Source organism: Aotus nancymaae, unplaced genomic scaffold (assembly GCF_030222135.1).
Source record: "Aotus nancymaae isolate 86718 unplaced genomic scaffold, 86718_ANA_hifiasm-v0.15.2.pri h1tg000032l_0, whole genome shotgun sequence".
Taxonomy (NCBI): domain Eukaryota; kingdom Metazoa; phylum Chordata; class Mammalia; order Primates; family Aotidae; genus Aotus; species Aotus nancymaae.
Genome location: NW_026988445.1, coordinates 21,865,032 through 21,880,259, shown reverse-complemented (window position 1 = coordinate 21,880,259; position 15,228 = coordinate 21,865,032). Strand labels below are relative to the sequence as shown.

At 43.5% G+C, this 15,228-nt stretch overlaps 1 protein-coding gene across 2 annotated transcripts in view; it reads right to left on the bottom strand.

Moving 5' to 3' along the window:
* The window catches only part of ACTN2 (actinin alpha 2), a 78,773-nt gene that overhangs the window by 27,934 nt on the left and 35,611 nt on the right, over positions 1–15,228 (bottom strand). Inside the window, exons 5-10 of one of the 2 annotated variants that reach the window (XM_064383626.1) lie at positions 13,604–13,691; positions 11,904–11,982; positions 8,868–8,949; positions 5,456–5,541; positions 2,305–2,397; positions 22–252 (exon numbers count right to left, since the gene is read on the bottom strand). In XM_064383626.1, the coding sequence (XP_064239696.1) occupies positions 22–252; positions 2,305–2,397; positions 5,456–5,541; positions 8,868–8,949; positions 11,904–11,982; positions 13,604–13,691 (659 nt within the window). Of the gene's footprint in view, positions 1–21; positions 253–2,304; positions 2,398–4,257; positions 4,344–5,455; positions 5,542–8,867; positions 8,950–11,903; positions 11,983–13,603; positions 13,692–15,228 lie in introns of both variants that reach the window. The other variant, XM_064383625.1, reaches the window with a different exon arrangement.

Sequence of the window (15,228 nt, the reverse complement as noted above, 5' to 3'; positions counted from 1 at the left end):
GGCTTGGCGCTTGCTACTCACCGACACCATCTTGCCCTCGGAGGGCATGAAGGCGGGCCGGTTGCTGATCCGCAGTTTGGTCTGCAGCGTGTTGAAATTGATCTCCAGCTGGCATTTCTCCTGCACCTTGGGGGGCTTGTGCTTCCGGCGGTAATCCCGGAAGTCCTCCAGCTTCTTCTGCATGGCTTGCATGGTCTTCTCAGGAGTCCGGTTCTCTAGCCAGGGGATTGTGCGACGAATCCATTCCAAAAGCTGCTCCCAAAACACAAAAATACTGCTGAAGACAACAGCAAACCCCCTCCCCCAGTTAAAAAAAAAAATGAAGCATCCAATAATTTGTAATGGATTAACCTAGCGTTCCTAAAATTATTGAAATGTGGTATCTCTATGCACAGAGGCATGAATGAAATTTCCAGTGTCCACCCGTGGCCACTAGTGATCACCCCAACGACACCATACACAGGTCGAAAACTTAAAGTGAGCACATAAAGTCGTGTCTTACAAAAATGTGACGTCTACAAGAAACTCAGGGACCAGACATTAGCAGACAAATGCTGGATGGAACTTTCAAATTAAAAAAAACAAAAAACAAAAATATTGACATGGCAGAACTGTGGTGTAATAAATTCAGCAAAGAACTGGATTTAACTTAAAATGTGTTTTTAAAAAATAAGCTCAAATCTCATTAGATTATTTACTATACAAATGTATTTGCCTGGGCCCAACTCAGTGCTGAAGTATATTTTAACATCTAGCTTTTAAGTAAATCTGCATGATAGAAGTGAACGTGGTAGTGAATTCCTAAGGACAAAATACGCACCCACCTCTTGAATGACTACCTAGGTCTTAGAAATGGCTTGCTGAAAACTCCATCATTTACACTTATGCCTACTAAGCACTTGGAAAATGACAGCAGGTTAGAATGAAAAATAGTTTAAATGGTGATATACCTAGAGTCAAAGAGTTTTAGGAGGATAAATGAAGGACCCAGGAAGAAAAGGAAGGGTGGAATTACTAAGGATCCTCTGGCCTTCAGTACTGGCCATGCTTCATGGCTGGCAACCCTATCACTGCCAATTGAACAATGCCATCAAACTGAATTTTTCTACAGCAGCAATATGAAAATATAAACTCAGTGTCATTAAGTTACACTATTTATTGGAAGATTTATTCCAAGTGTCCCGATCCTTTTCCCAATAAAGACCAAATATCAGCTAAATTGAAAGGCAGGCCGGGCGCGGTGGCTCATGCCTGTAATCCCAGCACTTTGGGAGGCCGAGGCAGGCAGATCACCTGAGGTCAGGAGTTCGAAACCAGCCTGGCTAACATAGTAAAACCCCGTCTCTACTAAAAGTACAAAATTAGCTGGGTGTGGTGGTGTGGCCCTGTAATCCCAGCTACTCAGGAGGCTGAGGCAAGACCATTGCTTGAACCCAGGAGGCAGAGGTTGCAGTGAGCCAGGATTGTGCCACTGCATGCCAGCCTGGGTGACAGAGCAAGACTCTGTCTCAAAAAAAAAAAAAAAAGGCAGAGCAAAAATTATTTGGTCTGCAGTATGTGTCTGTACTTGAGTCCAATGTAGAGAGGAGGAGGCTGGGGGCTTCACACAGCCCATGCTTGTATTTGAGGAAACTGCAGACACAGTGAGGACACCGTGTAGTCACTGTGATGCTATAACAGGCACAAAAAAAAAACCAACCTGGAAAGTGCTGTCCTAACCAACAGCCTGGCTGAAGAGCTCTGGAAAGGCCCACAGAAACGCATGCTCAAATATCCTGCAGGAGGGCTCTGTCTTCCCCAGATTTCCTCTGGATATTTATATTGACACACAGGCCCAAGCCAGCTCCTGACACCAGGCTGGGCCAGTTCCTTTGACCGTGGGTCCTTGTGTGGAGAAAGGCTTTTGAATATGGAGTGCATCCTATGCGACGTTGCTAGCCAGTGAAACAGGAAAAAATCAAAACAAAAACAGTAATGCAAGGTCGTCTAGGGGTGTCCAACCCTGGGGGTGCAGAGCTGAGCACAGAATCCATTCTCCTGCCTTCAGACATGCAAACTACACCCTTCTGCTTTGGGATCGTTGGAAAGACCACTGGGGATTACATTTTTGCCAAAAGTTAGGTTACCACCACAGGAACAACCTCAGAGATCAAGTGTATTTTCCTACTTTCATCCTGAGATGAAAAATGCAAAAAAAAAAAAAAAAAAAAAACCCATGGAGTATTTTTTTACCCTGTTTTCACCCTCTGTGCCTCAACCCCTGCGTGAGGATGGACAGAAGTGCAGGTCACCAGTTTCCTTTACCTCACTCGCTAGCCTCTCATATTCTTCCATCAGCCTCTCATTCTCTTGATTCACAGCAAGAACCTTACATATCCTGTTAGCCGCTGTCTCGGCCTGTAAAACACAATAGGTAAACAGGACGGCTCCGTCGACGGGAATGCGCACACACAGCACGGAACGACGTGGAGGATGAGGGGGTACGAGGAGGGTGGCGTGCTGTAGACGGTGCAGAGTCTGGGTTAGGGTGTGGTAAGACTGAGGGCATGGCTTTTGCATTCTATGAATCATTTCACACCTTCGTCACAGTTTTCACACAGACTTACACGGCAGGCTGATTAGACTGTAGGGAATAATGGGGAGAGAGCATTAGTCTCAAACACAAACTTGGTAAACATCCAGCAAGTTAGTCACAGAAATATACGGGTCCAGGAAACCAAGATCTTGGGTCCCTGAGTGTCCACCTGAACTCTCCACTGATCTCATGACGATGGGATGGAAACGCCCTGAATAACATTAGCCTTTGGAAATCAAGGCAAAAATGACTGGGTCATAAAAATACAGATATGCCTTTGCACTTGAATTCACTGAAGACCTCATCTCCTGACCTCCTGATATGAAATGCAGAACTCTCTGCGGAGGGGATCCTTCCACAGAGCTGAGCTTGCTTTAAGATTTTGTTGGCAAGTATTTCAAACAAATTTCAACAACTTGATATTCAAGCCCAAGCTAAATATTTGATGTTTTCTTTATTGCAAATATGATGCCTTTGACCTGAGGTACAGAGCTGTCTTCTAGAACTGGATTTGTATTGCAAAACTTTACTACTCATAATGGAAAACGATCTCTAAAGCAACAGCAGGTGTTTTTGTACAGGGATGTTTAAACGTGTTTGTGTATGGGAAACTCTCCACTCTTCTGGCCTAGACGCCATGCCTCCTTTTGTCTGTTACAGTTGCCATGTTCCTTGAATAAAATTATATAATGTTTTACCCTCTCTCACTATAAGGACAAATTATGGATATGGCAGAGTCCTGATGAAAGATCTACCCAAACAATACAACTTATATGTATAAAATTAAAGCATATAATCTACATTTACTGTTAGTTTGTTTTGATAAGGAATTTGTCTAACCGACATGAGAAGTCATTGAGGTAATACACAATTCTCTATCATCCTTTGTGGAAAGGAACTTGGGGCAGGAGTGGCAAGGTGCCTTGAACCACAACTGTATGATGGAACCAGAGGAACTTGCCCATCCAGGCTTCTGGGCTCACAGCCTGTTCCAAGGCCTTTCCTCCAGAGCCCTAATCAGCGTGTTAGTGTCATTTCCTAGTGATGGGCTTTCACTGAAACCTGCATCCTCAGCCCACTCCAGCTTATCAGGATTCTCCAAGGAGAGGCAGAAACAGAAGCAGGTGAATACGCAGAAAGCCGAGGGCCATTCTTCCTCAGTGTTCCTCGGGTGGTTCGTCTTGAGAAATGTAAATATTTTTGAGGTTCCAACTCTGTTATACCTTTCACTATTTCACTTAAAATAAGATGAGCCTTGAAAGATGTTAGAACAAATCACAGAACTGTGAAGGCAATTTCTAAGCAGAGAACAAGGCTGAGTTGGAAAGGCATTCATTTCTCCTGCCACATCTCCCCTTTTCCACTCAACGCATGTGGCTCCAATGTCATGGCATCTGTTTTTTTTTTTCCCCCTAAAGCACTAATACTTTCCACAACTTACTAATGAAATAAAGGAAATATATTAGAAGAAAAACACAGAAAAACAGGAACTGTCTAAAGTTATGGCTGTTAAAAAAACGTTTTCACAGTTTAGAACTTGCCAAATTAGGTTATTAGAAAACACTCAGAAAGATTCCAAGGTCAGATGTGAAGCGCACAAACACACACTCAAGTATGCACACACAACCAAAACCAACAGAGAGAGAGTAACGCAACAGCCCGGACGGACAAGCGTTGAGTACCTGCTCCGCGCCCGCAAAAGCGTGGTAGAAGCAAGAGACGTACGTCATGATGGCTCTTTCATCGGGTTTGGGGGTGTTCACGATGTCTGAAGGGGGAGAAAATAACACAGGACACGCACGCACACACGCACACACGCACACGCACAGACGAAGGGGAGAAACCGGGGAGAACAGAGGGAAGAACAAATTGGTTTACGCGGACCCATTTTCTGCGTCTCAGGGGCCCGTGGTCCTGAACCTCAGGAAGGCCGTACAGTAACGAAACGATTCGTGGACAGGGTGGTTTGAGCCAGCATGTTTTTAGAGGATGGAACTGAGGGTTTGTTTTCTCCCCCACCCCTTGATGGGCCTTGAAAGGTGCATTCGATGCATTCACGTGGAAACCTGGTGTGTGGCGGATCAGAGCTTGTTACCCCTTCCTCGGGACTCTGGTCCTCCGACCACAGCAGGGCACCCAGCCCCCTTGCTCTGAGGAACGCAGGTCACTTTGCGAGACGCAGGGAATATTCACGGGGCTGCACTGTGCTGTCTGTCTTCCCACTTCCCCACCCTCACCACTGCTGGGGATTCCTACTCTGCAAAGTGCCTTGTGTGAGGATGAAATTCACCGGAGAGGGCAACTCTTTCAATCACTTCTGTAACTTACCATGACGCTTACAGAAATCACCAAGAGTAACCAAATATCTGAAGAGAAGGGTCTAGTGGCTTGTGCTGTTATGACTCTCGCTACTATTTCTACTAGTTGCTGAAACAGTCAATAGGAAGACAGAAAACAGAACCATGAAAACCTACATCCTTTCTCCCTCCATCTTGGCAACACCATTTTTTCGTAAGTTGCTTTTTAACCTTGTTCATGAACTCAGGTCAGTCAATGGGTCAGTGTGAAGTTAAAAAAGACAACCTGGTAATTCCTTATGGTGAAATCTACTCACTGGGTTTGCAGAGACTATGAACAGAAAGGATGTGGGGTTGTGTAACTATGGAGTCTTCCGGAAAACAAACATGAACGGCATACCACTGCATGAACATAAAGTAAGTTTCAAAGAAAGCTAGACTAAAAAAGACAAACAACTGCCTCCTCAGAACCAGACAGTCTCCTTACTCTGAGGAGGGGGGCGGAAAAAGAGGAAAACGATTGAAAAAAAATTAAGACACAGAAGGTGAAGGGTGAGCAGTGACTCATGGTTTACATCCTCACCTTCTGCGCACCAGCAAAAGCATGATAGTAACAGGAAACATAAGTCATTATGGCTCTTTCATCGGGTCTGGCAGTGTATACTAAATCTGTGTGGAGAAAAGAAGGTTAACTGCGTAGATGATCTAACACAGCAGGCTTCTGCTAAGTGCTTCCTCAGAGATGTTGGAATCATGAATCTTCACCCCTCACCCCCACACACTTATGGTGTTAAAATTTTGGTTCACATCAAAGAAGTCACATCCGCAAAGTGATTACTCTCCGTGAACTTTTCAGAATAGTCAAGGGAAATAAAGGAATTGCCAAAGAGAGTGGCAAGGCTAACCCAGACAGACAAACACGCACGGCATACCACTGCATGAACAGAAAGTAAGTTTCAAAGAAAGCTACACTAAAAAACACAAACAACTGCCTCCTCCGAATCAGACGGTCTCCTTACTCTGAGGAGAGGCAGGGAGGAAGAGCCCTAACCTAGCAAGAAAGTCACATCCATGGACAGAATTAGGCCTCGGGAATGCAACAGAGCGCACACACACCAGCTCACTCCGCGGGACTTTCTATTACTACGCCCACAGAGGGTCCAGCGCTCAACGAGATCCCTTCTGCAGGCTCACATGGGACAAGGGTACCCACAGAGCTAAACCTAGTCTGCACCTCAAATGAGGATTTGGGGAGGGAAATAGAGAAACAATTTTTACAGCCTTTTAAAAGCACAGTAGGTAAGTGTAGGAAGAGTTTCACCAGCTTTGGCTACAAGTAACAGTTCATGGGTGAGTGGGCCAATGAGCCACCTGAAAATCCCCACTTGGGTTCAGAGACCAACACAAATGACAGAAATTAAGGTCCATGGCAGCAGGTGGGAAGGCGAGGATTTACCAAAAGGGACTCACGATCAGAGGAGACCTGGACCTGACATTACTATAAAAGAGCAGCAGAAATTTTAGAATGCTGATAGAATGCTGTGGTGATGGGAAGTCCAAATGCAGGCTACAAACGTACAACGGGGAACGCGTGGGCTAAATCTATTAGGCAGCGATGCCACCGCTCGCTTTACACGCAAGGTGGCCAAGTTCAGAACTGTTTGCCAGAAGATTCTTTTGAGCAATTATTCCACAAAGATAGTAACACAGTGTGTGAGCATTATCCTGAACCATTAAAAGGGAAAGACGAAGAAAAGTATGAAAAATTAGGAGGAGGAAATGAACACAGTGCTAACACACCCCATCTGCCTGGAAGGACAGGCAGAAAGGACATCTGGCTAGACCAGGACTCAGAGACTAAGGAAAAATGGAAGAACTGAGAAGGAGAATATTAGCAGCGCCAGAGTAACACTGATGATGATCCTGCTAATAATTATACATGAGTGCTGGAATATGAAACTCACCCTCGGTTTAGGACATTGGGAGGCATGAATAAACTAGAAAAGTTACTAAATGTTGCCTGTTTTCTCCTCTCTTTAGTATCCTGGCTATTAACTCAGTGGGAAAACTCAAGATAGTTACTTATCATATGAAAAGGTCAAAAGAAAGACCATACAAATATAAACTTAGCTTAGGACAGATGGACAAAGAGGAAGGAAATTTCCTATGTTGCTACTTCAGTGTTTAATAGACTTTGTCCCTCTAAAGACTTTTAGAGAAACCATAAGTAGAATTCCAAATAATGCATTCAAGTGTTAACACCCAATGATACAGACGTTTGATTTAAAATGATTAAATTAATTAATGAGCAAAATTAGAATTCTAATTGAAAGACTGCTGTTATGGACTGAATTGCATTTCCCAAAAAGACACATGGAAGTCAACTTCCAGCACCCCTGTGAATGTAACCTTATTTGGAAGTAAGATCCTTGCAGATATAATCAAGTGAAGATGTGGTCATGCTGGAGCAGGATAGGCCCTTAATGCAACATGACTGGTATCCTTGTAAGAAAATATTCACAGGTCAGGCACGGTGGCTCATGCCTGTAATCCGACGCTGCAGCATGTGGATCACCTGAGGTCAGGAGTTCGAGACCAGCCTGACCAACATGGTGAAACCCTGTCTCTACTAAAAGAAACAAAAATTAGCCGGGCATGGTGGTGCATGCCTGTAAGCCCAGTTACTCAGGAGGCTAAGGCAGGAGAATCTCTTGAACCCAGGAGACAGAGGTTGCAGTGAGCCAAGATCGTGCCACCACACTCCAGCCTGGGTGACAGAGTGAGACTCCATCTCAAAAAAGAAAAAAAAAAAAGAAGAAAATATTCACAGAAGGGGAAAGGCCTCTTGAAGACAGAGGCACAGATTGGACTGACGCTGCCACAATCCAAAGAATGTCTGGGGCTTCTACAAGGTGGAAGAGGCAAGGAAGAATCCTCCCCGAGAGGTATAGGGTGTTGCCTACTCCTTGGTTTCAGACACAGCCTCGAGAGCTGTGAGAGAAGTTTCTACTGTGTTAGGCTGCCTAGTTTGCAGTAATTTGTTACAAAGGCCATAATACAATTACCAAAAGCAAGGAGGAATGGAAGATTGACAACTGACTATAATAAATTTCCTTAGTTTTTCCCAACAATGCTAATTAGTGGAAGTAATGGACCATTAGGGAATAATAAGATTTACAATAAACAAATATATAAATATAAGCTTCTTGAGGGCAGGGTATACATCTCATCAGCTCCTGCAGTACCCAGCAGAGGGTCCTGTTCACAGTAAGTGCTCAGTAAATGTGTGCTGAGTGGTAAATAAATCATGAATAAATAAAACGAATGAATGGTGCCCACATATCTGTGCTTTCAATGGTCTGCTGTAGGTACAGCTCACACGAACTCACCATATTAAAGGGGTAAAAAAGTATTTGAAACAAGTCCCCCAGATGATGATGCTGAAGTACAAAATATACAGAAATCTTTCTTTCAGCTCTAATGAAATTAAATTTAGATGAATTAAAAACAATATGTGAAAGTTTGGATGGTACACTGATGGTTGAATGCTCCATATTCTATATTTCAGTTCTATAACTTCTGGCTGGAAGGAAGCAATTATTTTCTCTTAAGTATGTCACAAAGGGATTTATTTTCTACACTTGTCTCTACATGGTTAGGGAGAAAACATTATGTTGATAAAAAAATAAATACAGGAAATTTTTTTTTAAATTATAAATAAAAGCATTTTGTTTCTTAGCCAAAGCTGAACTTTTTACCACATCCTTTTGCTGTAATTTTGCTGGCTTGTTTGAGGGTACACTTTGTTTTTTAAATTTATGAAGAAGCTACACATGAAAATCTCTACTAATCATGTGGCCAGTGATAGAAATTTGTTAGGAATCCACAGCACTTCGGATGTAACTTAGCTATAAAATTTTTAAGGTCCCAGTGTATAGCCATAACATTTGTAGTCTTCAGATTTTCTATAACTCAGCAAACAATTTTCACCTCACCTTCAGCATCCAACATTTTAGGAATATCCAGGTGCTTCTCAGCAATTTCCATGGCCAGGTTAATATTTCCTATGGGGTCATCCTGTATGGAAATCAAGACAATCAGATTTTTAGAATATATGTTGAAACAGGACTTACGAAGAATGGTTTTTACATGTCTCACTTCAGGCCGGACACCTTCCCACCCACACACGGTCACACTAGTGTAACGTTCCTTTTCATCTTTTCCCACTCACTGCAAACATTTAGAGAAACATCAAAAATTATACAAACCACACAATCCATGCACATTCCAACCATAAAGTGTGAACAAAGGGTTTAAGAAAATAAATGCACTGACAAGAGAGGACACGCTGAAACATCAAAACTGGTCTTCAAGCCTGTAAATAACATTTAAATCATTCGAAATCATGAAACATGCATTTTCCAGATTTGGAAGGGGATCTTGGAGAACCAACACCCTAATTTTAAATATAGGAGAGCTGAGGGTTAAAGAGATGAAAGAAGAACGTTGCTAGCTAAAACTTTTAGCTGTCTAAAGAGTGGTACTAGTGTTACAACAGGCAAAAATCACATTAAAGCAAGAAGAAATGACAAAACCTTAAAATCATCAAGTGAATTCATGAAAAAAATTTTGTTCTTCAGATTACATTTACCTTCCACTGTAAAAACTAGTTAAATATATGTAACGTAGCAAAATAAACTTAACCGGAGGTATATAATTAAAATAGTGAAAACAAAGAAGATGCAACATTTCTTATTTTGATCCACTAGAGAAATTAACTATTAAGAATTTAAAAAGAGATGGAGGTAAGATAGAAAAATCAAAACGAAATGTAGTATTCATCTGGGGATAACTTTAATGAATTTTAGTAACAAAACCATGTCAATATTTTAGAAACTGCAGTGTTTTCCGATGAGCACAGTCATTTTTATACAGCGAAACACTGAGAAACTGCAGGTTTCAAACATATTCACAGTGCTCAATGAAGAAACCAAAGTTAGCTTTCTGGCCTCACAGAGTATAGAGCGATTTCAGTTAAAGAAAAAAAAAGTTTTTAACTAAAGGTTGTTTTAACAAAGCACTATCACCATTTGACCGAAAGCTGTCACATCATCAAGTGAATCTCACGTGTGTATTTGATGCAAATGTTCAGAAAGTCAAATAGCTGAGTAAAAGTTTTACTTTTTCAAAAACCAGAGGATTTCAGCATTGAAACCACAGTGATGATTCTGAGCCTTTGTGAAGGCTATCTCATTTAGAGTATGATTTAAATGATAAAATGTGCCAATTAAGTATTTATTTCCTACCTCAGCTATTGGCTAGGTGACCTCCAGTAGATTACTAACTTCTCACTTTCTTCATCTGTAAAACTGGGATAATAATAGCACCTACTTTATAGGGTTACTGTGCACTGTAAAGATTAAATGCGCATGTGGGATTTTATATGTATGTATATATGTGTGTGTGAATCCACATGTATGTTTCTTTGTTTATAACAGTGCCTGCTCTGGCACCATATAAATATTAATCTCTATTGTATTACCATTTTTCTACTTTCCTAGATCACCAGTTACTACAGATCTATTGACGTTTTGTAATACAAACTGACCATAATAAACTGCTAATGAAACTGGGTCTATTCAGTACAATCCCCTCATTTTGCAAATGAGATTAAGATTAATTGAAAAGAAATGTACACTGTCTATATGCTTGGAACATTTCAAAGTAATTCAGGGGATAAGAAAATACATCCATTGAAAAGCTGGGAAAAAGCTCCATTTTCATGGGCTACCTTAAAATATGTCAGTCTTAACCTTTAGGATGCGAGTAAACTCTTTGCATGCTACCCTGTAGGCTACAGAGACAGGCCGGGGCAGGAGGTGAGGAAGGGAGAACTAAAAAGGAGGTGGAAACCAGGACACTCTTCTCACGACCATCCATGCCACACGAGTGAGGTCAGCATGCAACAGGGCTGGAGTCCACGCCCAAACACAGCAACAGCACGTGAACGGTGAGCTCAGCACACCAGCACCCAGGAGGAAACACGCAGGGGCTGCTGTGGAAATGCGTAGTGAGGGGAGCCTTGCTTTTACCCTTAAGTCTTTATACACCATTATTTCTCAGGCAGCACAGGCACAGAGCATCCCCAAGATTCAGAAGGGACAATGATTTCTTTTTCCATCATGGGTTACATTTCAAAACTACTTTTTTGTTTTGGAGTCGGTGTGTCACTCTGCGGCCCAGGCTGGAGTGCGGTGTTGGGGGGTGGATCACACTCCGCTGCAGCCTCAAACTCCTGGGCTCAAGCGAGCCTCCTGCCTCAGCTTCCCAAAGTGCTGGGACTACAGGTGTGAGCCACCACACCCAGTCTCAAAACTACTTTTAAAGAAAGAATCTGAATACTAACCTGGGACTTAAACACACAGAACCTTTACCTTAAAGGGAGAATTGCAGTTTTCTAAGTTAAATTTTCTGAAATAAAGCCAAACTAAAACAAAAGTCTGCCCCAAAAACTTCTTTTACAAGGCTACAAATAATATTTTCTATCAATAACAAGAGAGTTACGAAGTAGCCCTTGTGTGATAGACAAGTTAATCAACTCTGCAACTAAATGCTCCAGAAAAAGTCAAGGGAACTTGACTTTAAAAAAGGCTTGGACTATCTGAACCTTTCTTCCCTTCAAAAACATAGGCTTCACTTCTCATATTTAGAATCCAGGAATGTAAAATCTCTAATATATAGGAAGCCTTCGTAGTAAATCAAGCCAAATCAACAAACATATTTTGATATGGGCAAAAAGGGATGACTTAACCTGAGGTCTTGTCCTCCTTAATTTTAAGAGGTAAGTGTTTTCTGGCTACCCTTCGTATTTGCATCATGGGAAAGGCTAGCTGGGAGAATATGTTTTTTCCTGGTGGCCATTTCTGCAGCTGGCCCTGGGGTTTGTGCTAGGCTAGTGCTGATGTGCTCATTTGCAGGACATGCCGAGATGCATGGCTGGGGACACTGCATGCCGGGCCACCCAGAATAACCTTGTTGAGCTTTGAGTAGTCAATGAGGTCGGGTCGGTGTCGGTGGATGAGAGCACAGAGTCCAAGGCCATCTTTCCAGCTTCACCACCGTCAAGAACAGGAACACGTGTTAGCGGAGAGAAAGCAGCAGCCAGCGTCTGCACTTGGTCAGATGTTGGCCTTCCTTCTGTCTGACTTAATGCACAGAAGACCCCATGTACCTTCCTCTTTACCCCACCCAGTCAGCTTGAACACTCACCTTCTTCCCAGGGTCCACTGTGCTGGCCTCCTTTCTACTTCCTCACCTGAGACTTGCCCTGTCTCCTGCCCCGGTCTGGTCCATGCTGGCACAGGCAGTGACAGGAAGGGAGATGCCTCTACTGCTGTCCCTGCCCTGCCAGTCCCCTGGTCTCCTCTCTCTCCTCCAAGTCTCCATTCTGGCCCTTATCCCAGAGTCTGCCCAATAAACATACACAAGGATGTCTACCCTGAAAATGTCCAGAACACGCTTCCTCTGAAAGTTCTTAAGATGCTTCAAAAGCCTCCCAGATACTCCTCTGGCTTTCTTGATAAAGTTCTTTTTTTTTCTTTAAGGCAAAGTCGTATAGGTGAAGGAGGACATGCAATTAGCAGGGCAGATGTTTATTTCTGGTCTGTTTCCCCATAGACACCAGCTCTAAATGCCCCACAGACAAGACCAGGCCAGAGCTTGCTGGTGACAGCAGGTTCAGTGAGAGCGGAGTCTGGGAGTTCTGTTCCTTAAAGGGTCTGGGGTAGAAGGAGACCTCTGTGAGTATCAGTGCCACAGTGCTGAAGTAATTGGGCCTACTGGGAGCCAGAAAAAGAAAAGCGAGTTGAGTGAACGCAGGTCTGGGCACTCTGACTTTGACACCTGCAGAAAGTCCCAGCCCTTGATAGCTCCTCTCATCTGCCAAACCACATGTTGTAGAGACAAAGAAGGCTTGTCTTCTTTGGCCTCCCAAGGCCTGGTGCAGCAGACATTCTATTTCTTTAACTAGAAGAACTTCCCCAGTTTTTCACCGTGGTTCATCCTTATCTTTCCTTTTTCTGATTATCAGTGGCCAATAGTGGGCCTGTTTACATTCATGGGTTAACCTAGCAACCAAAGGTGAAACTATAACCAACTCTTTTACTTCAACATAATAATGACCAATCTACACGAGAAAGACTGAAGCAAGTGACAGAATCATGCTCTGCTCTTACGCCGAGATTCATTCATCTCATTTCCTACAATTTTTCAAAGATAATTTTTCTACATCTTTCGAATTTCAGCAGACAAAGCTGATGGAGGAAGGATCTTTCTATTTCCTACAGGCTGAGAAGTCACTAGTGTGGGGTATGCAGACTCCGCCAGGGCCTCCCTCGTCCCTGAGAAACAACAGCCATTCCTGCTGCCTTTCCCCAATACCAGGCGAAGGCTAAAGTAAGATGCATGCTTACACCCCCAAATTCAGGAGAATCCTTCTGGCACTGCAATACTACGCACCTACAAATACAGTCCTGCTTTACCAGCATGCTAAGGCTTAATCCAATGTTTTCCTTTGGGAGACTTTAAGCATCAAGAATTCTACAGTCTGAGTTCTTCTCCATACATAAAAGTCTTCTTAGGCGAGAGGAAAACACAGGTATGCACAAACACTGTTCCCCATGCTACCCACGGATGCCACTGAGAATACAGGACCGGGGCCCTGGGTGCTCACCTAGTATGGAAGTTCTGAATGTTCACATTTCTATAAGGAGCGGTTTTCCTCTGACACCACAGCAGCAGGCCTTCTTTGGCAGACGTTTCTGGAATGACAGCCAAGAAAAAGTGTCCACAGGGAAATGCTGCTTAGTTCACCCAACTCCTAGTCACTTTCGAAACACACCTGTCAGGGTGGATCACCAAGTACATCATCTCTTCTTACAGCCTCTGCAAGCGCATGGGAGCCAGAGCCCTGATCTTGGTGACTAACTTCTCATGAACTTCAAAAGGACAATGCAGGAGCAATCACAGCTCCAACATAAAAAGATACTAAAACCAGACATCAGGGTGGTTGGTGACTTACCCCTTTTTTAATTGAAAAAATAGATCTCGGCTCATTGCAGCCTCTGCCTCTGGGATTCAAGAGATTCTCCTGCTTCAGTCTCCTGAGAAGCTGGGACTACAGGTGCCACTACCAAGCCTGGCTAATTTTTGCACTTTTTATAGAGACGGGATTTCGCCACGTTGGTCAGGCTGGTCCAACTCCTGACCTGAGGTGATCCTCCTGCCTATGCCTCCCAAAGTAATGGGATTACAGGCATGAGCCACTGTGCCTGGCTGAAAATAAATTTTTTAAAACTGTGTACCCCATCGTGTGCGGTGACACTAGGGACAACTATTATTCAGGACCAGAGACTAAGGGTCCAATCTGAAAAGGAGGGCCATGGATGCTGACGGACCTTTCCCTGCCTCTTGACTGGCTGCATCCTTAAAGTACTAGCAAAAGCTTGATACTGAGCACAACCTCTAATTGAAGTGAGTCTTACAGGACAATCGGATGCTTTGTATTCACTTAAAGTTTGCTATACACAATCCTGAAAATACACAAACATAAATAGTCTACAGTGTAACTCCCATGAAAAAATAAAATGTGTACAGTTGATGACAACTAATCTGTCATTCGTCCAGTTTGTAATTCATACTCTCAGGTAAATGGAATTCACAGAGGCTACCACATCTCAAATGTATTCCCTTACCCAGTGATTTTATAACATTTGAAGGGTTTTATTGGTAAATTTCAAGTACGGCCAATTGACTTCTGACCAAAAAAAAAAAAAGAAAGAAAAACCAGCACCATCTGTGATGATCATAAAAATGTGCTGCTCAGACATCCCAGGGCTGCAGCTGGGCACACAGGGCAAGCAACTGTCATGCCAGCTGCAGCCCTCTGAATGCACCACATCCCTGCATTCCCACTGAGGCCACAGTTCCCCAGGGCCACTCAGCAGAAGACTGGGCGGGGATGACGGGGCGTGAGCAGTAGAGCTGAGACATCCCTGTGCAACGTGAGACTCCTCTCGATGCAGCTTAGGATGAAAGACTCCATCAGCTTGGCAGAATTTACCTCAGAACTGCACTGCAGTCTGAGACTTTCTTCCCCAAGCCTCCTCCCTTCCTCTTCTCGGCCCACGTGTCAGCCAGGAGCGCTGGTCTGAAGGCTCCTCAGTCATCTCCTGCTCCCTCCCCTTCATCCTGCATAGGCATTTTCCCCAAGAAATCTCTTGCACTTCTGGTATGGGCTGAAAGTTGGTGTCTTCCCGCTCATCACCAAATCCGTATGTTGAAGCCCTAAACCTTCCA